The sequence below is a fragment of the Marmota monax genome, unplaced genomic scaffold (assembly GCF_021218885.2).
Source record: "Marmota monax isolate L192 unplaced genomic scaffold, Marmota_monax_Labrador192_F-V1.1 WCK01_AAM20220418_F8-fsc00025, whole genome shotgun sequence".
NCBI lineage: Eukaryota > Metazoa > Chordata > Mammalia > Rodentia > Sciuridae > Marmota > Marmota monax.
Window position 1 is genome coordinate 57,921 of NW_026691950.1, and position 24,265 is coordinate 82,185.

Here is a 24,265-nt window from a genome sequence, read left to right on the forward strand (position 1 = left end):
AATCACTTTGTAGTCTATCACTCGCCTCCTTCGGGAACTCTGGTTAAACTTTCCTACTAAGGGTAGCATAATTTTTATACCAACTATATCTATTAGAGTTACACCCACTTATCTGGGGTTAAAAGTATAATCACAAGAACTAGTTCACGCCCCACTCCTCCGTTAGGGTACAAACTGACTGATTCCGCTCTTTTCGCCCCCAGCTATCTCTTCGATCCTGTTCCAGTGGCCTCCCCGGGCTACATCAATGAAGTCAGCAGCTGCAAGTTGGATGAAGATGACCCTGAGAAATTCAAAAGCAATCAGAGCAGCGAGATCCTGGTGCATAAAAATGTCCTTGCAAGTGAGGGCTTCAAGAGGTCGGAGGGTAGAGGCCAGAGAGCAGGTCCCCAAGAGCCCTGCTGGCCTCACCAAGAGCCGCTCCCGCAGGAGGATGCAGGAGGTGGACGCTGGGAGGAGAAGCCTGGCAGTGCAGTCAATGGCATGGGCCCCACTGCAGCTCTGCAGCCCACCAGGAACCCCAGGTCCCACCAGAGGGACAAGGGCTCCAGGGCCAGTCCTACAGACAGTGTGCACCCCACTCAACCCTTCCTTGAAGGAGGGGACACCAGGAAACAGGACTGTGTGCTGCCAGCCTTGGAAAAGACCCAAGTCGTCCAAAGTGGGGACTTTGAAGTTCCTTCTAAGGTGGAAAGTTTTGCCTTGGAAGTACAAGGTCACGACCTCCAGATACCAACCCCGGATTACCCTCAGCTGTGGGGCACAGCTGTACACAATGTGGATCATGAAGAAAAGGATTATCTTTTCAAGAACCCCAAGGAGGATGAGCCTCTGGCGGGAATTCTTCCCAGGGTGGGCGAGCACGGTTTGAACATGCCCTTCCCCAGGAGGAGAAGCTGGGACTCATTAAATGAGGCGGTGACCACGGAAGTTCTAAGCGTCTACTTTAAAGAGGAGGGTCCTATCACACCTGTGGTCAATTCCAGAATTGAACAGGAGGAAACGGATAGTTCTGATGGAAACAGGGATGGGGAGGTGGTGGACGAGGATGCGGCAGTGGCAGAAGCCCTCGCAGCATTAGAAGCTGCTACTGCAGGAGAAGACTTGGATGAGGCAGATTAGAGGAGGGAAATGGTGCAGGCAAGAAAGCTAGTGTCATGCTGAGCAAGTGGAGATGCATTTGCTCCTTGGACGTGCAGCTGATCCTTCTGCCAGCACACCCGGGTACAGCTGGCCAGGTGTTCACATCCAGCACCTGTTCCAGGGGTCAGCATTGTGCCATGCCACCTGCAAAATATTTGGAGCATCACTCTGTGTAAATAAGCTATCATTGAGGACACTAAAATAAAAATCAGAGTGGGCTTCTGTATCCACATCCACAACAAATGCAGATATTAAATAGCTGTTTGCTAGACCTCCATGGTCTCCAGAACATCTGGCACAGATGTCCATGAGGATGCTCTGAAATGCCAACAAAGGCACACAAGCATGGAGCATTCTGTCCAACTGCAGATTCTTGACCCTACTTTCGATTGCCAAACATTGTACCCCACCCAGAAAAGGTAGCTATCTGCTTAAAGTGCCTACGGTGTCCCCAGAGCATGGCTTAACTTCAGGGACAAACACCCAGGGAACTAATAACTGACCCCTTGTTGGATGGTGAGTTAAGCTCGGCAGCTCTCAGGTGAGCTGAGCCAACCAGCAAACACGTGGGTAGGCATCAGCCGTCATCTTAACACACCTTGGACCTTAACTTTTTTACATTATTACTTTTTAATCTCCTTTGGGATTGGGGAAGATGGCCAAAATAATTCTTAAATTTTGTCATATTTGTGTTTTAAGTTTATGAGTTTTGGAACAGCAAAGCCATGTAAGGAATATTTTTATGCCATTAAACTGATTCTGAATAAAATAGACATCATGCGTGTCTCTCTGTCTTGACTCAAAGGAGGGTCTAACTTTCCCAGACTGAGTATCACTGAGTGACTATCTCTTTCAACTTGACTGTAAAGTTACAGTCAAGGAAGAGACCAAGTTGATTTATAGTGCCTGGATTTGGCTCTCCGTTCCTCAAGTTCAAACTCTGGATACTCTGATGACCTGCGTGATATGACCTTAAAATGAGCAAGTGCACTCTAGGTTTCAGCCTTCTGATTTATAAGAACAAGAACAGCATTCTGACACTGTGCCTTGGAGAATTTAGAGAGGTTAAGGATGGTCAAAACTATCTAGAAAAATATTAACCTAGAATATGTTTTGGTTTGGTCTTTTGTAACATGGGCCCTGCCACTAAACTCTTTTCTCTTTGCCCGTCTGTTAATGGAAAATATAATAATAATATGTATTGTAAAAATTATTGGGCAAGTCGGGCTGGGGTTCTGTCTCAATGGTAGAGCGCTTGCCTAGCATGTGTGAGGCACTGGGTTCAATTCTCAGCACCACATATAAATAAATAAATAAAATAAAGGTCCATTGACAACTAAAAAAAAAGATTAGGCAAGTGTTTAGTATAGTGCCCGGCACACAGTAGGCACTCAAAAAATGATATCTTATTAGCTAAAAGTAAATTCTTTTAAAAATCTTTTATATCCTCACAACTGAAAACTCTAATACTATGAAGGATTTATAACATCACTGCTTTATTTTAGTAATTACTCACCATAAAACACAATTTCTGAGCCTTCCAGCACCTTTAAGGATGACACGCTTACCAATGCCTAGCGAGCGGCCATATCTGGGTTGTTTGGAGTTGCAATGACAAGCCACCTCCACATATGAGGCCTCTCAGAACCCTTAACGGGTAAACTATCGACCTTGTGAATTGCGTTGAAGGTGTATGCTGCTGGATTTATTACACCAAATGTTTAATATTTCAGAGTGTACATGATTTCAACTCTTTCCCAAGTTCATCAGTTGGAATTATGTTCAGCTGCATGGGATAAATGGCTTCTAAAAGCAGAGGTTTCTAAAAAAAAAATTCTGGGGCTAGCAGTCCAGGCTGGTGGAGCATCCTGTGCATCGGTGATCCATGTTCCTTCCAGCAACTTGGCTTCTTTTCGGTCCAAAATGTGAGGGCAATCTGGCTGTGACAGATGTCACTCCATTGATCACCAGGGTAACATTCAGCTGATCTGGCTGGCCAGGCGGGTGTCCCCTTCCACCCTCACCACTCCATGTGTGTCCCTCCCAAAGATGTGGGCTCAGCCAAAGAGGACGAACTTCCCCAATAGATAGAGGAGGACCATTCTTCTATCAAGGGTATACAAATAGCTGCACTCCCCTGCTAGAACCTCCAAATAAGCTCTGCAAATGACCTGCCTCTCCATGATTCAAATTGGTCCATGCTCATGGTTTCTTCATTGTCCAAAATGGCGGCTATGGCTCCAAGTCATTACATTTGCTTTCCATACAGGAAAGAATAAAGGGATCAAAGATCACACTCTCTTTCTATTAAGAACCTCCCCAAAGTATAATTCAACCCTTCCACTTTTACTTCATTGGTCAACATCTGGTCACTTGGCCACATCTAACTGCAAAAGAGGAAAGTCATCAGCCCAGTTGTGTACTTGGCTTTCTCAAATAAACACGGGATGTTTATTTTGTACCAAAAAGGGGGAGAGTGGATGTTGAGTTTTGAGGTGGCCAACTTAGTCTCTGCCACAGCAGATCCTCAAAACCCAAAAGCCTGGGAGAGAGCTGGTTGGCAAAAGCTGGAAGATTGTGTTCACATTGACTGTGGCGCGGAAGGGACTTTAGCCTATGATTCAGGGAAGTAAGGACTGGACAGCTGCCACCATTCCCACTCCCCTCTAGCACCTCCAAAACAGATGCACCATCCTTAGCCAGTTTCCTCACACCTCCAAAATTCAGACAAGGAAAGGAAAAGGAAGGTATTAGCCACTAAGCCTTGCCTTTTCCAGAAACACACTTCTGCACTACAAATGCATAGAATCTTATATCAGACCTGCTGCAGAGCTCCCCATAACTGACAGCTCTCTCAAATTTTATATATCTTAAAACATAAAATTATACATATATATATATATATATATATATATATATATATATATATATTTGTGTTTTATGATTATATATAATAGATAAATTATACGTATATGAAAATAGCATTTTGCAATACTTCAAAGAGTTAACAGATGGCTTAAAATTTCAACCTCCCCCTGCCCCAAGGCAATCCTGACCCTTTTTATCTTTACCCCAATATTCAGGCTTCCCCAAAGAACATCCAAGGAAGGTCAGATGTTTACACTGGAAGGAATTCCAGACTGGCTTCATCTCCCAGGTGGCCTCACAGCTGGCTGAGCATCCTCCCTGTGTAGTGTGTAGTGTGTAGTGTCTTCTTTTGCAGCATGGAGACACTTCTCAGAAAAGTGGTGTTGAAGACGTGACCCTTTACAAACTCCTGGACAATTTGGAAGCACTGATGCACCTGACAGTGACGCAGCAAGTGTGACCCATGCATCACCATAGTCCACCATCCTTAGCCAGTTACAGCATCACCAAATTTACCAAGTTAAATCTCAGTGTTGAATTAAGATTATTTTACTGATATAGGACATGTAGGTTCCTTGAGTTAAGAACTTATGTTGGGCTGGGGATGTGGCTCAAGCAGTAGCGCGCTTGCCTGGCATGTGTGCAGCCCGGGTTCGATCCTCAGCACCACATACAAACAAAGATGTGTGTCCGCTGAGAACGAAAAAATAAATATTAAAGAAACTCTCTCTCTCTCTCTCTTTCTCTCTCTCCCTCTCTCTCTAAAAAAAAAAAAAGGACTTAGGTTTAACTTTTTACTGGGAGAAATTGCACTATCGTATAAATATGAAATTCAATGTCTTTCCTGGGTTGCCGAGGCAGACAGTAGCAAATTGTTATAACTGACAAACCAGATCCCCTGAAGAATGAAGAGAATTTTAGGTTGCCACATAGCACATGCTCATCCGTCTTGGCTATATGTCCTGTCCCTTGCTACCCCACTCTGCCTCTGTTCTCTTCCTACCTCTTTCATCAGTACCTCTAAGCAGGCCTATGAAGAATGAATGAGATGTGAGCAAAGAGATCCTGATGTCCCTAGCTTGGTCATCTGTGTGCCCTGTGTCACTGTACCAGGACCTGGCCTCCAGTCTTGAACTTAGACTTACTTTTTCACCAAAAGGGCACCTATTTGCACACATGATGGAAAATAGGGAAATTCTTCCTTTTTTTTTTTTTCTCTCTCTCTCTAGATAAAACTTCATTTGTTTTTAAATACTCTACCCTGACCATATCTTGAAACTTGGTTCCTCGGTTTCATCACCTGTAAATTGGAGATGATGGCTGTACCTCTCCCTGCACTGTCATGAGACTTACATGACATACTAAATGGTTAGCATATATCCAGCTCGAGGTAGATGGTAAATGTCAGATGTGACTCTATTCCTGGCTAAGGTCATTGGCCACTTTCCTGAGGAGCATTCAACACACTTTGAAGTAACTGAAACTTGATTGCTACCCACGAAAGTTCTCCCGACCTCTTCTAACAATATTAACTTCTTTTTCTTTCTTTCTTTTTTTTTTAATTTATTTGTACCAGGGATTGAATCCAGAGTCACTTAACCACTGAGCCTCATTCCCAGCCCTTCTTATTTTTTATTTAGAGACAGGACTAAGTTGCTTAGAGCCTCACTAAGTTGCTGAGGCTGGCTTTGAAGTTGCCATCTTCCTGCCTCCACTTCCCAAGATGCTGAGATTACAGGCGTGGGCCACCATGCCCAGTGTAATTTCTAAAGTGGATAAATAAATCCTTTTCTACCCACATCAATAATTATCATCTAAAGAAAAAAATGCAACATGGGTCACTTAAAGTTTTTATTTTCATTATTATGGGATGATTGTGCTTGTTTTTTTAACGTTTTTTTTACAATACCTTTACTTTGTTTACTTTTTATTTTTATGTGGTCGAATATAAAAAGCTCAATCTGAGGATTGAACCCGGGGCCTCACACATGCTAGGTGAGTGCTCTACTGCTGAGCCACAGCCCCAGCCTCTGGTTTGGTTTTTATTTAGCATGGCTTACTCAGAGATATTGCCTTGGGTCATAATGTTATCACTCCAAGAGTATTTTGCCTAAGATTTCTCAACTGGATCAACTTGGACATAAAAACAAATCTAGTTCTTTTAAAACTCACTGACAAGCCCATCTTCTCAGAAGCATGATAGGGTAAAATTTCAGCAAACAGAAAGAGAACACACCCCCTTATCTTGTAGATATGGGTTCATTCAACATTAGGGGGAAAAAATTTCATTCTTTCACATAAGGCTGGACAGAGCACTGGAGAACCTCAGGCTTGGTGGGTGCTGTGTGCCTCTTGTACCGGGCTCTTTCTGGTCCATGGTCAAGGTTAAGAATGTGAATGTGGCAGGAACATCTAGAACCAACTGACCAAAGTCCTATCTCACTATGGAGGGCTTGACTTGGCAACTCTGGCACTTGGCAGCTCTGAGGCCAATAGACAGATCTATGCAGTGTCCATGAGTGAGCATCAACTGTGCCCAGTGTGGGACACACGGGCTCAGGCGTGTTCCAACCACCCTGGAAGGCACGCACTGTCTTCACTCTATGGTTAGAAAACTGGAGTCCTAAGAGATCAAGGTCACAGGTGGCCGAGGCATCGGAAGGCCAAATCTGGCTCTTACTGGGAGCTGTGACCGTAAGCGCTAGGCCAGACCAAGGGAAGGTGGTGGAAGGGATAACCCTGAGGTGATGAGGGGAGAGGGTTTGCAAGAACATTCCAGAACTGAAATCCATGTGGCCAGAACTCCGGGCACCTGAGCCAAGGCAGCTCTGGCCGTCTTGGCTGTAGGGTTGAAAGCCAGGCTGCACAACCCACGTGGCTCTGTGACTCCTCAGGAATCTGTGAATACCTGCACTAACCACGAGTCGTTTTCATTTGCTTTTTTGGCCACAAGGGATAGAACCCCAAACTAAGTAAGACGAAGGAGGAATCTCCTTGAAACGTCCACGAAATGTACTTCAGGGACAGGGGAACCAGGCTGAAAGCAGGCAGGACTCCTCCCTCCTTCTGCACGTTCCCTTCCTTTCCAGCTAGTCCCCACCGGGCCCCAAGCTGACACTTTCTCCAGCTGCAATGTGCAACACTCCAGGGAGGGGCTCCTTTGAGTCACCAGCCCATCGTGGGGATGTTCAGCTGCAGTCAGGGGAACAGGGGACCCCAGTGAGTTTTAGGAGAGGGAAGAGGGATTCCCAAAAGAGAGGGTGTCATTCCCAGAGGTACAAGTGGGGGGCTGGTGGAGGCTTGGCAGTTGACTGCCCCTGCCCCTGGACGTCTCTCTCTTCAAAACCTGAGCCCTCCTTCACTCTGTGGCTCTCCCCTGAGGACTTTCAATTCTAACTGTGGCTCAGTTCAGAATAAGAAATGTCCTAGTCCAAACAGACTCTTAGACAAAGCTGTGTGTGCTGGGCCCCTCTGTCTACTTTGATTAGCTACAGAGGGACAGATACACACAGGCCCATTACCAAGGGCTATGGTTTGTCCCCACCCAAATGCATGCTAAAATAAATAATTAAGTCACCCAGGCATCACCCTATAAATGGGTTAGTATTTCTTGAAGGACTGGGTTATGTCTCTTCAGCTTGGATTAGGTCTCTCAGAAATGAGTGGGACCTTGTGGAATTGCATTTAGTTGTCTCAAGAGCAGACGGTTATAAAGCAAACTCTAGTGTTTTGCCCCTGCTGTATGGGCTTGCCCACCATTTTTGCCCACACACCTGCCATATGATGCCACCTGCCATGTTTTAACAAGCATGAGAACTTCACCAATGTGAAGGTCCATACTTTGATTTTTTCATCTTCCAAAACCATGGGCCAAAATGAGCCTCTTTTCCTTATAAAGAACATAGCTTCAGGGATTTTGTTATAGCAACATAAAATGCACTGGCTGGAGATTACAACAGGTGTTGTGACTACAGCATTTTTCTAACCCTTAAAACCCCTTGATACAGGTCATTTTACAGAGGAAGAAATTGAGGCTCAGAAAGATAAGGTAATTTTCCCAATATCTCACAGTAGTGAGCAGCAGATCCAGGGTCCAAATTCAATAAGAAAGGTCATACTAATGCTCTTGAGACCAAGCTGCTTCCAATAGTTACAACACTTCCAAGAAGGAAGTAGGGTATTTATGGAATTCCCTCCAAAATGGAACTTAGTCATCACTGCCAGCATCCAAGGCAACAGCCACAGGAACACAAGCTCCAAAGTAAGGAACTGAACCTTCTAATGAGAAAAATAAATAAATAAATAAGCTGGCAGGATCAGAAAGGAGTAAGGAAAAACTCAAATTTAGTGTTTTACTCATAAAATAGCTAATGATATTCTTTCACTTTTAAAGGTAGACTTTTGTCTATTTATTCATTTAGCAAAAATTCATGGGTACTTTTTGTTCAGGAGGCCTGAAAGGTAATAGCCACAAGACGCCAACCGCCTGAATTGGTTGCCTTCGGCCAGCAGAGGGGGCAAGATACCTGCTCTGTACACAGTGGCTGAGTGGCAGGGGATCCTGACACTAGCTGAGCTGGATGGGCAACGCCACCTCCTAGGCAGGTGTTTGTAGCTACCTTTAGGGACCTCTGGGAAAGATCTGAGAACAGGTTTGCAGAATGGTCCCAGGAAGATGGGGAAAGAAGTTGGATCTGTAGCGGGGTGAGGTGGTACACACCTTTAATCCCAGCTATTCAGGAGGTGAGACAGAAGGATCGCAAGTTCCAGGTCAGCCACTGAATGAGACTCAAAATAAAAAAAAATCAAAAAGGATTGGGGATGTAACTCAGGGACAGAGCTCCCCCAAGAAAGCTGTCTTTGCATAATACTAACATGCCCACCAAGAGAAAAGGGTCAGAGGATACAAGAACTGGAAGTGGGACCCCAAGTGCCTTCATCACAGGCAAGCACTAGGCAATAAGTCCACCTGCTTCCAAGTCCCCAGCAGAGGGACCAGCTCCCCCACCTAGTCACTGCATCACCTTGGGGCACAGAAAGCCTAGCTAGCAAGATGGGTTTGAAGGAACAAGACCCAGGGCAGGTCCCCCTGGCAGACTTGCCCAGAGCTGCCAGAGGCCAGGGTCCAGCCTAGCACTGTCGGGTTGACATTAGGTTATCTGCCACATTTCCAACTGCTCGCTGCTCCCCTAGGAGTTGAGCCAGACAGTGACTCTGCATCCCACTTGTAATAGAGGAGTTATGCAAAAGGCTGAAGAATTAAAAACCAAGTCTATCACCCCAGAGATCCCTTTCAACCATGAAACAAGAAATCGGGGCAGGGGGGCTCTAACGCCCCTGCTGGTGCATATGTTCCAAGTTTCTGGGTTTTCGTGAGGCAAAAATTATAATGTCAACTTTTCCACTTGCTTAGCATAAGTTGTTACTGATCTTGTTTTCAAGGAAAACACAAGACGAAAATCCCAAACCAAAATTCAATGAGGCACCACAAAGTGTGAAAAAATACACACACACACACACACACTTTTAAAAATTTTAGCCAGGATATGAAGGAAAGCTGGAATGCAGACAGTAACAAATGAGTGCTACCAAAGAATCACGTAACCACTTCTCAAAAGGACAAAGGGGAGCTGACCTAAGTTCAGCTGGCTTGACTACATGTGGTAGGCTAAAAAATTTTTTTTTACTTAAAATAGGGTTGAACAAATTATGTAAAAACATTGTAGATAATAAGAGTGAGATGTTCTTATTATGTAGGAAGAAAATTTTTAAAATAAGGAAAGCAGAAAGTTTAAGTGAATCCCATGGAGTAAGATGGGGTCAGGAATCAGACCCAGGCTCTTATTTAGGGTATAGAAACAGAGCAGTGTGTTCACATGCATGGGTTGGGGTGTGTGTGTGAGTGTGTGTGTACATGCATGTGCACACGCACACACAGGGGAGGCCTACAAACTGGGACACCAGTATCAACAAGCACACTAGTATCCTCATCTTTATTTCTCCATCATTCTCCAAATAAAGAAACCAGGGCTCCTTGGATTAGTGATTGGTTGCAGGTCTGGGGCAAGGAGCATACAAAGAGGTGAGCCTGCAGCATCTCAAGGTGCTCCAGAAAGCAATAAAAGATAGGGGAGGGGGACAGAAAAGGAAAGGATGGAGCCACACCAAAGGCCAAAGGCCCAACCTGAAAGAGCTCTTATCAGTAATAACCAGTGGGGGGTGGAGCGGGTTGAACTGCGTCCCCCAAAAGACATGTTGACATTGAATTCCCAGCATCTGTGAATGTGACCCTATTTGGAAATAGGGTCTTTGTAAATGTAATCAAGACAGAGTCACATTGGATTACTGTGGGCCCTGAATCCAATGACTTGTGGCCTTATAAGGAGGGGAAAGGACGGAGACATACACACAGGGAAGAAGGCCATATGAAGACAGAGATCATGAGGCAAAGCAGCTGCCAACCTAGAAAGGCCAAGAGCCACCACCCGCCACTGACCGCAGAAGGTGTGGGCCTGATTCTCCCATGGAGCTTTAGGACTCAACTCTGCGTACAACTGGATTTCAGACTATAGCCTCCTGAACCGTGAAAGAATAAACCTATGTTGTTTTAGTTCACCCAGATTTTAGTCATTATTGGGAATCCTAGGAAACTATTACAGATGGTAAAATTACCAGATGACATTTTAAGCTCAAATAAAGTGTGCATCTAATTCCAAAGTATCTCCTCACAAACATTTATTCATTACAAGGGAAAAATAGTAATTTTACCAGAGTGACACTTGCTGGACACCACTTCAACCCCACGATCCAAGTGGATATCACTAGGTCATCACACAGCTTTATCATGTCCCCTTAAGATGACACAATGGGAAGCATATGTCACCCATGTGTTATCCTTTCTCTAATGTAAAACCTCTATCTAATTATGAGAAACAGCTGGAAAACCTAAGTTTCAGGCATTCTACAAAAGAACTAGGAAGTACAAAGTCAAAATCATGAAACACAAGATCAACCTGTGCTAAGAGCCATAGCCAAGTAGTATGATGCATGGCATTTTTGGTTGAAAGGTGACGCCAGCAAGCCATTGAGATGATATGATTATATGTTAAGATCTGCATTCATATGGATATTAGACCCCTGCTGTCCACCTCAGCCAGCTACGGGACTCCTGGAGAGTTCCCATTGGTTGGGGAAGTGCGGTAGGAGGGAATTCCGGAGGAGGGATTTCCTGTTGCCAGTCTGGGAGAACTCCGAGTGTGTTGGTCGGCATTTTTTCCCCCGGGAGTGTACGGAGCATTAGCAGGGAGTTTCAAAAATAAAGTTTGTTCCTGCTTGAGTGGCTCATAATTTTGTGCCCAGCCAGACTGCGGCAAACCTGGAGAACAATCACAGGGGCAGGAGACTGAGACCTGTTGGGAAAAGTATAAACGGCAGCCATACCCCAGAGAAAAAACCCCAACATGGCGCCTAAGCACCTCTTCTTCCTACCTTCTTCTTTTCTGCAGTGGCGCGAAAAGTTCCCGGCCGTGTGAACTCTCCCACCGGCGCCAATTTCAAACCTCGCTGGCGGGGAACCTTAGCCCCAATGAGAACTAATTCCTGGGCTCCGGAGCTGATATCTGAAAGAACTTGCCAATAAACGGGTTGCCTGCCATTTATCTAAACCCTACCATCTCCCCCTTAGTTCTATATAAGCACACTGCTTTTTGCAATAAAATTGGAATTCTCCCGGCGAAGTGTCTTTGCGTGGGGAATTCTTTCAAGACCCATCAATGCAATGCAATGCAATGGGTGACCATGGAATAGAAAACGAATATTGGTGGGACAACTCTTGAGAGCCAAATAATTTGTTGTTTAATTCTTTGGAACAATGCTAATTTTTTAGTTCTGATCATTGTTGTCTGGTCATATACAACGTTAACATACAGGGTAACAGAGTGAAGGCTATACATGAACTCTGTATTTCTTTTCTTAACTCTTCTCTATGTCCAAAAGCATACCCAAATTTAAAAAATAATTATGGGGGGGGCGGGGTAGAAGTACAACAAGAGGTAAAATCTAACAAGGAACCTCAGTCAAATGAGCACTTGAATTTTCAAGACCTAAAAAATTGGGTCCTGTAAAAGTAAGCTCAATAAATTACACTACCTCGACTGTATCTTCAGTGTACAAGGTACCCAACCATTGGATCATTCAGAACAACACATTGTTTAATGTTTTTATTTTTAACTCTGCTTTGGTAGTACAAAAGTTGCAAAAGTACAAACCAGACAGTTAAAAATACATTTGACACTCAAAACAGTGAAAAAATTTCCTTTACAAATGTTTACATCAAGGTGGTGGCCAACTCATTTATGACACCAAGAAGCTGTCCATCATTAGTGTTTTGGATAGTAAGTTTAATGTGGATCCCAATCCTTCTAGAGAAGGAGGAAAAAACACAAGACCTGTAAACATCGGTTGCTTTGGGAACACTTAAGAATTCTCATCAGAGAATATAAACCAGAAAAAAGCGTATGTGTTGAAAATATTGAATGCTTAACTTTTGGCATATCTGTAAGCCAGTCAGACAAAAACTGCTCAAGTATTAGAAAATATTTAAAATGTACCCTTGGTATAAATACAATCTTAAATATTTCTGAGTATTCTCTTGCCTATGGTATTGCTATAAAAAAGTGCTCCAACTTGAATAAAATTAAAACATCATTAAAGCTGAAGAATATCTTACACTTATCCCTCACCATTCAGAGGGCATATTTTTAAAGCAAAAATATTATGCTTTATTTTTATGTAAATCTATTGGCCTAAACCCCATATATATTATTTACATTAACACACACCCCTAAAATTTCTAGACTAGTACTTGATGGACCCAGTGAATTTGCATAATGACTTCTGTCCTATGTATATGAATGTACACACATATTTCATTTATTAGTTGTTAGTAAGAATTCACATGAAATTAAATCTACCATCATTTTCAAGGTTAAAAATATTTAGTTTAATGCCAGAAACAGAATCAAGTAAGTATATTTACAGTAATACTTGGAAATATATTTTTACAGAAACAATTTTTGGGATCCAAATGAGAAATGTGCTTTTTCTCTTTGAAATAAAAGAAGTACTGAAGGCACTCGCTCACCAACACTGATGTGGACGGAGAGAGGAAGGTGGGAGAGACATGTACCTCACCTAACCACAGATCTACCAAAAATACTAACCTGGCCTCTATGTTCTCAGTTGCTCCTTAAAATGTAAAGTTGGAGGGAGAGGGAGGGAGGGAGGAAAGGAGAGAGACAGAGTGAGTGAGTGAGTGAGTGAGTGTGTGTGTGTGTGTGTGTGTGTTTCCCAGGCCACTAGGAATCTTAATACCGGGCATTAGTTATGAGATTGGAAGCAGGAACACAAGGACAGGCAGGCAGAAGTTCGCACAGGTCCAGCTTATATGACAAGTGGGTTGTTTTGTTTTGGCCGCAAGTTGGTCAAAACAAGGATTTTTATTTATTTATTCGTACTGGGGATTGAACCCAGGGGTACTTAACCACTGAAACATATCCCCAGCCCTTTTTACCCCATTATTTTTTATTTTGAGACAGGGTCTTGCTAAGTTGCTGAGGCTGGCCTCAAACTTGTGATCCTCCTCTCTCCACCCCCTGGGTCTCTGGAATTACTGGCATGTGCCACCATGCCCGGTTTGAAACAAGGATTTGTGAGTGTGTCTGTGTGTGCCTTTAAACTATTTTCCCCCATTATTAAGTGGATTAAATAAATGAGAATTGCTTATCTCAAGTTTAAAAAAAAAACCCTCTTAACATTAGATAAGTGACTGCTATGGTTTAAATGAGGTGTCCCCCAAAAGCTAGTGTGAAACAATACAAGGAAGTGTATAGGTGAAATGATGGGGTTTTGAGCCTTAACCTAATTACTGCATTAAATCCACTTGAACGGATTAAATGGATGGTGTTTGCAGGCAGGTAGGGTGTGGCTGAAAGAGTTAGGTCACTGGAGGCATGCCTTGGTGTTTATATTTTGTCCCTGGTGAGCAAGAGCTCTCTCTTTCTCTGCTTCCTGGTGCCATGTCCTGAGCTGCTTTTCTCTGTCACACTCTTTCTGCCATGATGCTCTGCCTTATCTCAGGCCAGAGCAATGGAGCTGGCTGCCTATGGACTGAGACCTCTGAAACCATGAGTGCCAAGTAAACTTTTACTTCTCTAAAATTGTTTTTGTCAGTTCTTTCGATCACAGCAGTGAAGAAAATAACCAAAACAAAACTGACTAAAACAGTGACCTGGGAGTGGCAAGGTGGTAGCAGAGTTAATGCTGAATTCTTGGACTAGGAAGCCAAGGTCTAGCATCTGGTCCCACTGGACTCCCCATCTCTTGGAGGATCAATTTCTCAGTACTAGACTAGATTATTTCCAAGGACCTTTTGTCACTCAAGTTTCTTTGTTTGTAACAGTCTGGCTAGGAAATCTAATGTGTGAGACAATGCAAGGAAGGTTAGAGGTGAAATGATTGGAGATTTTCTTGCAATCAGTATCAAAAGGGGATGGTAAACTTTGGGGGGATGGAAAGGGAAACACACATATACACAGAGCATGAGCTCAGACTATACAGGACTAATTCCACAGTATGTCACATAATGATCCTAAGGGGAAACAGTGTGTACCCCAAGCCCAGGGATAGACAACTGGGACAGATGGTGGCTGGGGGCCGCTGACAAGATTAAAAAAATGAGCTCTTTCCCTCCCTGAAAATGTAATACATTTTTTCAAGACACTTTCTAAACCAAAACTTGTTTCAAAGGAAACTGAATTCTGTTTCTAGCACAGTAACAATATTCCCTTTGAGGCTGTATCCACATGCCGGCTGGCTTCATGATAGAAATTGTATAAAATATATAAAAATATTCCTTAGGCGACTTCATATCTTGTAAATTTTCAGTCTCTTAGAACTCTTCAAATAAAGTCACTGCTGCAAGAGAAAATAAAGAAGGAAAGCTTTAACAAGAGGTAAACATAACACATCTTGATCTGATAATTCAAATAACTGAATATTTAAACACACAAAAGATCTGTAACCCATGCTCTGTCCTTCACCCATTTATACATGGTATCTAGAACCCAGTCTAAGGAAATTAAGTACTACAATTCCAAAAAGAACCCCATTTTCAAGGTCTGCGAAACCAAAAGATGGAGAATGAGAACCCCCGCAGCATGGAGCATCAATCTGTTTTACACATGCTTCTCGGGTGGCAGGTGGGCTCCTTGTCCCCGTGAGTTATTCCTTATCATTCATTCTCCAGGGGAACACGTTCTTCACCTCCTTCACCACACTCTCAGGTGATGAGTGCAGAAGGAAGATCCTCATTCACATGGAACCTTGTATGCATCCAGTAGGGAGTCTCTGAAGCCACACCAAATGGAGTGAACCCTGGTCTCTACTGGGCTCAGGGCAGCTCAACTGGGATTCCATCAGACAAAGAGAACACAATCATGGAATGCTTGATCTTTGGTCTTTGTTGCCTTTGGGGGTATATGTCTGTTTTTGCCATGTGGGGATAGAAACCAGGGCTCACACACGCCAGACCAGTCTCCACTACTGAGCTATGCTCGGATCCCTTAGGTCTTCATTGTACTTGAGGGTTCTGGTTGTATTTTTAAGTCTTTCCAACAACTGCCCTTGATATTACAAATAAAGCCCCATATTTATAAGTTTTCTACTTTCCAAAAGACTTTTTACAAATACCTCATCACTGACAGTCTTGTTCCCTTTGCTTTCTTGAAGACTGAGTTAACCCAGGATGGGACTAAAATTATAAAAGCCGCCAGTGCACAAGGAACCACACACACACACCATGCAGGTGAGCGAGACAAGGTTAAGGGATAGAACATCCTCCAGTCTGCCAAAACTGTGTCTTTCATAAGTACTAAGCAAAAGCGGAGATGCAACAGTCTAAAGAAATATGAATAACAAAAATCAGTAGAGGTGCCTTACTTTAAGGACATATTATTTATTTTACAGCTCACCTTTCAAGACATGTACTCTAATATCATCCTATTATCCTTTTCTGTCATTCATAATGATTTACAATGGTTATGAGAGAGGAGAAAAAAGGGAAGAGATATTAATAATTAAAATTGATTTCCCAAATGAGAGGAGTTAGGTAAGAGACTGTGTTATCCCCTTAGCTAAAAAAGGAAATGAAACCCTGTTCCTTAAAGTGACATGAATCAAATTTAAATTATAATGAAATAAGTCATTCTCTGCAATGCATTGCCACTACTAGCAGGGCTGAGCCACACATTGGTCCATAAAGCTGACCAAAGTCCAGTCAAAGGCTACTTTTAGGAAGGAGTCAATAAAGAAGAAATAATCCAGCATAGAAAAAGCCAGAAGGGCCAGCAATGAAAAAATACATAAATGGTACTAGAAAAAAAGAAAAAGAAAAGGCAAAACATGTTAAGATTTTCCAGAAAACCTTAAACTAGGCCATTATCTAAAAAACAGTTATTCCACTATTTTTATGTCTCCTCTTTATGTGCTTCTTAGACCTAGATATTTTTGTATCAAGAAAAATAACGGAGTCAAGGGCACAGGATGTCAGGCCTGGTGTGCAATGTTCCACTGCACTGACAGATTTCACTCCAACCTAGGAGAACTTCAAATTGAGAGTGTTTTGCAACAGATTCAACCAATCTTAAGGAGTCGACAAGCAAGACCACAGGAAGGACTAACAATGAGGAATCTGGCCTAGAAGCCTGGATTCAAGTACAGACTCCCATTTCTAACTGTTAAACCTGTGCTATCCCTGTAGCCTGCTCTTGTAGGGTTGCTGGGGGCTTTATGTAAGATGGTGTATGCACAATGCATTATATGGGGCCAAGCATTCAGAATACTCCCAGAGTAGCTATTAGGACCATCATCCAATTCTCTGCTCTAAACAATCACATTAGCTTTCTTCAACAGCTGTCTTCTGCAGCTGATTAAGACTACACTGCGCAAATATCTTTGAGAGAATAATTAAAAGATATATGCTGCTTCAAGCCCTTACTACTAATATCAGAAACTAAGCAGAAATAGGTAAATCAATCTTTTTAAAATTCCTGCAATTCTGGTCTCTCCTTCTAAACACACAAATCCTAAAAAGCAGCACTTTAGTGGCATGATGCTATGAATATCCAGGTAAATATCTTATAATGATGATCTACAGGGAAAGAAGACACCACATGCTCTATGACTTGTAAATTTCTAACTGTGGCCTTATTTCTGGTAGTGTAATGAGGTGCCTAAAAATTGCAGGCTGTGTTACAGTACATTTTCACATTGCTAAATTCCTTCTTATTTCATTCCACAGTCTTGAATACATTCTCGCTGATGAACAAATACCTACTTTGAAATCGTAGTAATTCTTTACACTATGCACCAATAAAAGTGTTGGGAAATTTGGTAGTTACAGTTTTACACAGAGTGCTCAAGTTGGAAGAAACTTAGTAAAACTTCCTTATACTGAAAACACAATTCAAAACTCCCAAGTGTAACCACTTCCCTCCTGAAACAAGACTGATGGACAAAACTTAAGACTTTCACTACCAAAGACTTATCTGGATCAAAGGAAGACTATCTTTTTCATTAAAGCTCATTGTTCACTGCATCATCTTAATTGTAAAGATGAAGCCACAGTTTTATCATTGTTAGTTTCCACAGAAGCTTCAGTGTTTTAGGATTTATGTGTGCCTTGTTAAAAATGACCTTCTAGTAAAAAGGATCTGGTCCCTTTAAAAATTAGAAAAATGTTTCAAGAAACTAGAAACCTGTGCAAATTAATGGATACTGTGTGCCAGACCACAAAGGGCAGGGTGTTAAGGAATGAAAACACTTTCTGATTAATAACAACAGCACTGACATTTGCAGTCTTTCTAAGTGCCAGGTACTGGCAGGCTAAGTACTCCAGGTTCTTTAACTCAATCTTTCCAATAACTCTATGAGTCAGTGACAATTCCCATTTTCACAGGAGAACGCTGAGGCTTACAGATTCTATTACTTGTCCAAGACCATACAAATTCCGAGAGGAAAGCTGGGAGTCTGCTCCAGGTGGTCAGACCTGGAAGGTAACATGGGCATGCTCACACTGCACTGTCATCTGATCTCCAGGGCGACATCCAGGCATCACTGATCTGGTACCCTCACTTCTCTGCTCCCCACCTACATGGGAGGAGGGCAAAAGGAGGAAAATGCAGAAGCCAGAAACACTGGTAGGGCCTTTCCAGGGAAAGTCATTATGGTCATGGGAACAGTTAAATGATGCCAAAAGCCTACACTGTAAAAGACACCCAGTCCCAAAGAAGATCAAAAGTGCATCTGTAGGACGGGGTATGGTTCAGTGGTAGAGCTCTTATCTAGCATGCTAGAGCTCTGGTTCCATAAAAGAGAGAGAGAGAAAGAGAGAGAGAGAGAGAGAGAGAGAGAGAGAGAGAGAGAGGGAGACAGAGACAGAGACAGAGACAGGAAGAAACTGCACCTACAGGACACTGAATTCTGAAAACATTGAAAGGCACAGGCCACAGGCACACACAACTTGAATAATAATTTTCTAGAACACTTTTAAATAAAATAAATGGGAAAGTTGTTTATAGAAACAGAGTTATAAAGATTATGAGATCAAAATTCACAATGAAGTCCTGGGGCTACATCTATATGATCATTTACTGATAATCTGTGATTTCTGTTGGTAATTTAAAGGCTCAAAACTTAGTGAGAAGATTTTCTTGTACTAGGTTCTCCTGAACACTGTGTGGTCACATGCCCACAGATAGTAATTACCACAGACACGACACTAGCAGCCTGTAGTAGCCCTACCTACATAGGGTGGCATCTTGGCATAGCAATTACCACAGACATGACACTAGCACCCTGTAGTAGCCCTACCTACATAGGGTGGCATCTTGGCATAGCAATTACCACAGACATGACACTAGCACCCTGTAGTAGCCCTGCCTACATAGGGTGGCATCTTGGCAGGTGCAGATTAATGGGAATGCATCAGAGTGTACTTAGGGGTTTATAGTGCTTTAAATCTTTCTCTGGTATAAATTGTGTGTTAAATCCTATAAATTAATATTCACACCTTGCTATTTTACCTTTTTACTTTTTTTATTTTTTGATAGTGCTGGGCATATAGCACCCAGGGCCTCCCTTGCCCATTCTAGATAAGGGCTCAACCACTGAGCTACACCCCAGCCCTTATGCAGTCTATTTACCTCAGAGTGTCTCAGAATGATCAGAACTTGCTTTAGACTTGGCTTAAATATTAATGAAAATTGCAAATTCCTTGGATCACACCCCAAACGTACTAAATCAGAATTCACGGGGCTAGAGCCCAGGAATTTGCTTTCTTATAAGGTGCCCAGGTGACGCTAACACACATATAAAGGTTTAAGCCATGAGGTCAAACCTATTACTAACATTTGTCAACTGATTAATAACTGTAAGAATTTAAGTTGCTTCAAAAATTTTGCAAACATAACACTACATAGTAAGCTTAAAAAATATATATATACATATATGTGTATATATATACATACATACATACATACATATATATATATATATGTTGTATACACACACACACACAAAAGAAATGGGGGAGAAGACATAGAACCATTTAGGACTGAAATGTTAACTAACATTATCATCTCAATTTGAGTTATAAAATTCTTGAATTACTGAATCATTTTTAACTTATTTCAAAGCAGATTGGAACTAGAATTTGGCTAATCTGCCCAGATCTTCCTTTTCTTTCTTTCTTTTTTTGGGGGGGAGGGGGCAGGGTGCTGGGGATCAAACCCAGGGCCTCACAAGGCGTGCTTAGAGCATGCTGTGTTGCTAAGCTACCCCCCCCCCCCCAGTCCCTACAGGCCTTTTTTTTTTTTTTTTTAATTTTTTATTGTGGGTTGTTCAAAACATTACAAATTTCTTGACATATCATATTCCACACTTTGATTCAAGTGGGTTATGAACTCCCACCTTCACCCCATACACAGATTGCAGAATCACATCAGTTACACATCCATTGATTTACAAATTTCCATACTAGTGTCTGTTGTGCTCCGCTGCCTTTCCCATCCTCCACCCTCCCCCCTCCCCACCTCTCCCCTCCCCTCCCCTCCTCTCTCTCTACCCCCTCCACTGTATAACCCTGAGGGTCTCCTTCCATTACCATGCAATTTCCTTTTAATGACCAGAGGAACACCCTATTATCACATCACACCTGTTAAAGAGTCACTGAGAGCCAACTATGTAAAGGGTGCCACCTGAAGGCAGGACAAAAGATGAGAATCACAGCCAAGCCCTCAAGGAGCTCAACTCTTATAGGGAAGAAATTTAAATGATCAGCTTCAATCCAAGAAAAAATAAGATGTGGTGTTTCAAGTCTTAAACAAAACTGGGATAGTTTATAATAGCTTTTTCTCATCTATAACACTTATTCTGTATTTGTACACATAGCTCTATTTCAATCTTTGACATTTGAAAGCTGTTACTTAGTAATATATAATCCATTTAATAATCCCCATTGATGGATAGTTAAGTTGTTTCCAGTTACCTGCTACTATATACAAAGCTGAAGAGAAGAACAAATTTGAACATTATCTTTGCATTCCCGAATATCTGTGCTTGTAACCACTTGGGCAAAGAGTACATATTTACATTCTTGACATTTCCACATTACCACCTGTCCGTACTGATGTCTCCTTGCGTCAGTGTGATGACGTCCATTTCCCTTCACCTCTTAACCAGGGTGGCAAGGTAAACCAGCTTCCCCTGGGAGGTCTTGGTTTATGTGCTTACTCAGAGCATTCCCTTTTATTCCCAGCACGGTCTCATTCTGGATGTGAGCTACAAGGTCACGCTGATGTTGACGTTCATCTTTGTTAAGAGAAAAACAGTGATCTCTATTTTCATTGTATTTATTTCATTATTAGGTAGGGCATTTTTCATGTTTACTGACCATTGCATCTTCCACAAGTTGCCACACTCCAATCCCAATTTAGGGGAGAGGTTTTAATAATTAAAATCTTAACTTTTTAATATCAATGGCAAACTACTTTTTATGCATGTTGGTAGATATTTTTTTCCATTCAAAATGAAAACAGCTCTTCTAAGTAACATAGAAATGTACTACTCTTGCAAATTATATTGCCTTCTTTATTGAATAATGCCCATGAAATTGTGCACTCATTCCTTGCAGTTTTGAATCTTCTGACACCAGGATTAGATCTTACTGAGAAGTCTGAAGATTGCCCTTTATTGCGTTATATACTCATAGCAATTCAAATGTATCATATATTTTACTAATGATTTTCCCAAGTGACAATAACTGAACACTTGTGATTTAGCAGCCCTTGGGATGGTAAGTTTCAAAATGCCATATTTCAAGTAAAATGTAATTGAAATCAAAATGACACTGTATTTAGAAAAAAAAGGATTCAACTGGCAACTATTTGAATGGAATTCAGCAGTTCCCTAGGAGTGTCAACATACCTCTGGTACAACATCTCCACTAAGCAACAGAGGAATGGCGTTACAATGAACAATACTACCTTTTTTAAATAGGGAAAATAAAACAAGTCAGACACAGCCTCTCTGTTTGGCTTGTGGGCTAGAGTTCAGCTGATTTGCCTTCAATAATCCTCCATCTGAGAATGGAAAAAACAATCCTATTACTACCTTAACAGGTTATGTCTAATCCGGCCTCTCTGAGGCTCAAGAGAGTCAAGAAATAGAGAAAACATAATTCTTATTTACTAAGTGTTTAAATAGAACTCACTTAATATAGTACAGGTTGAATATCCTTTATCTAGAATTCTTAGGAACAAATGTTTCAAATTTCAGTTTTTCAGATTTGAGAATATTTACATGGACTTCACTGGTAAAGCATCCCTAATCTGAAAATTCAACATCTAAAATGGTCCAAAATCTGAGTTTTTAAGCACCATGACTCTCAAAAGTTTAAGATTTTAGAGCACTTCAGATTTTCAGATAACATCTAACAATTACCTATTCAGAACTTATTTAGTGCCAAGGAACAACATCCTGATGAAGCAGAGATATTTTTACTGTCCCCACTTAGATGGAAAAGCTGATGCATCAGACAGTTAGTAATTTCTCCAAGATTACACAGCCAAGAAGAGACAGACCAGATCTTGAGCATAAGAAGTTTGATTCCAGAACGTACACTGCAAAGCTGTATTATCCTGTGTCCTGTTACTTATGAAATATAGGCACTATTTTTCACTTAAGGTATTTATGTTAGTAGAGCTGAAAGTATCAAGGTACAAATTAAGAAAAATAAAAATCGTGATTATAACTATCAATTTCAGCTTCTTTCTAATTATAAGCAATACAGTCTATGAAACCATTTCATTTTCTGCTTCCATTGAGCCCTTTCAGTTCTGTCTTATATCCTCCAAAGTCTCCATGAGTCTTCAATGCTGCAGAGATTTTACGATAAAAATAGCAGATGTCACAGATCCTCTTTTGTAAGTCTTGTAAAAGGGCTGACAGGGCCAGCAGGGCAGAACAGATCAACTGAGGGTCAATTCCTGGTCAACAACAGGGAGAGGGCCTGGAATAGGCCCCTGCCTGAGAGGAGATGGCAGACTTGGTTGACAGTTTCAAATAGAACCAAACAAAAATCTCTGGTCCCCAAGGTTGTCTAAATCCTGTGTGTGTATATATATATATATATACAAAATATATATATATATTTTGGTATATTCTCTGCACAGAGCAAAGCTGTGGAAGAAAAACCTTTAAAAAAAAAAAAAACTCATTGATAACAGTGAAGTATGCTTCTAGGTCCACCCAAAACTCCCAGAGGATGGCCACAAAGGTACTGGAGCTAGTCGGGTGTGGTGGCACACGCCTGTAATTCCAGCGGCTTGGAAGGCTGAAGCAGGAGAACCTCGAGTTCAAAGCCAGCCTCAGCAAAAACGAGGTGCTAAGCAACTTAGTGAGACTCTGTCTCTAAATAAAATACAAGAAAATAGGGCTGGAGATGTGTCTCAGTGGCAGAGTGCCCTTGAGTTCAATGCCTGGTACCACCCCCCAAAAAACATACTGGAGCTATTTCCAAAAATAAAGGACAAATAAGGCAGTTAACATTTTAAATGTGTACTCAGTCATGCATGAGTACAATAAAAACAACAGGCCAAGGCAACCCCTGAACCTCAGGGCTATCAGCTTCCATAAAAAGCAAGGCACCACAAGCATCTAGGCTCTCATGTGTGGAGGGCAGGGGGGACCTTTGCACACAGATGTGTTGCATAAGCATGTGTATATACAGCATACTCTGAAAGGACATGGAGGATGCCGATAACCATGGTTCCCCTTGAGAAGGGAACGTAGAGATGATTTGGGGGTTAGGGGTGCAGGTAGGTAAAGACACTTTGGATTTTAAGATTTATTTTTCATCCTGCAGCCCTTCATGATATTGAACTACTTTCTCATAAGCATGTCTTATATTTCAATTTAAAAAAAGATTCCATTTTGAGCCGGATGTGGTGGCACATGCCTGTAATCCCAGCAACTCAAAAGGCTGAGGCAGGAGTTCAAGGTCAGCATCAGCAACTTATCAGGCACTTAGCAATTCACTTTTTTCTAAATGAAATATTTTAAAAAAGAGTTGGGGTTGCAGCTCAGTGGTTAAGCACCCCTTGGTTCAATCCCAAGTACCTAAAAAAAAGATTCCATTTCCAACACTTGTAGCATTCAATGCATTAGAAACAGTAAAGTTACTGAACCTTGAGGAAGCCCAAGCACAAACTCTGTAATTATCTATCAGCATGACCTTGAATAATATGAAACCTCCTAGAGGTTAGTCTAACTCTGAAACTAGGGAAACAAGGGAGAAAAGTCTACTATAAAACTACAAGAGAAGCCTGAGAGAGCTTGGCTTCTGTCCATCTCCATCTTACACAATGCTGGATCCTTATGGCCTAGCAAAGTGCCTGGCACATAATAGGATCTCAATACATGTTTTAAAGATGTAACAGTACTTTAATTGAACTGAACTAGCAATCACAGCTCTAAAAATCTATGACCTTGGTCTATCTGGGAGAAGACTGGTTTATAAACCTGCCCCTGATCCAGGCAGAACTTTAAAAGGCAAATGACATCAGATGATCCCACAAGCAACCAAAGCAGCCCTCCCATGCTGAGTGCTGGCGAGACTGAAATGATCACTACTGTGAAC

The 24,265-nt window shown here is 41.9% G+C and overlaps 2 protein-coding genes across 5 annotated transcripts in view; one reads left to right on the forward strand and one right to left on the reverse strand.

The window, feature by feature from the left end:
• The window catches only part of CUNH4orf19 (chromosome unknown C4orf19 homolog), a 43,513-nt gene extending 41,597 nt beyond the window's left edge, over window positions 1-1,916 (forward strand). For all 3 annotated transcript variants that reach the window (XM_046446637.2, XM_046446695.2, XM_046446567.2), the window contains one exon: window positions 204-1,916. In XM_046446637.2, the coding sequence (XP_046302593.1) occupies window positions 204-1,122 (919 nt within the window). In that variant the 3' untranslated portion in view covers window positions 1,123-1,916. The remainder of the gene's footprint in view (window positions 1-203) is intronic.
• A 10,299-nt stretch (window positions 1,917-12,215) lies between these two features.
• Rell1 (RELT like 1) overlaps window positions 12,216-24,265 on the reverse strand; it is a 64,821-nt gene continuing 52,771 nt past the window's right edge. For both annotated transcript variants that reach the window (XM_046446790.2, XM_058579552.1), the window contains exon 7: window positions 12,216-14,985. The gene's annotated coding sequence lies outside the window, so the exon portion shown is untranslated. The remainder of the gene's footprint in view (window positions 14,986-24,265) is intronic.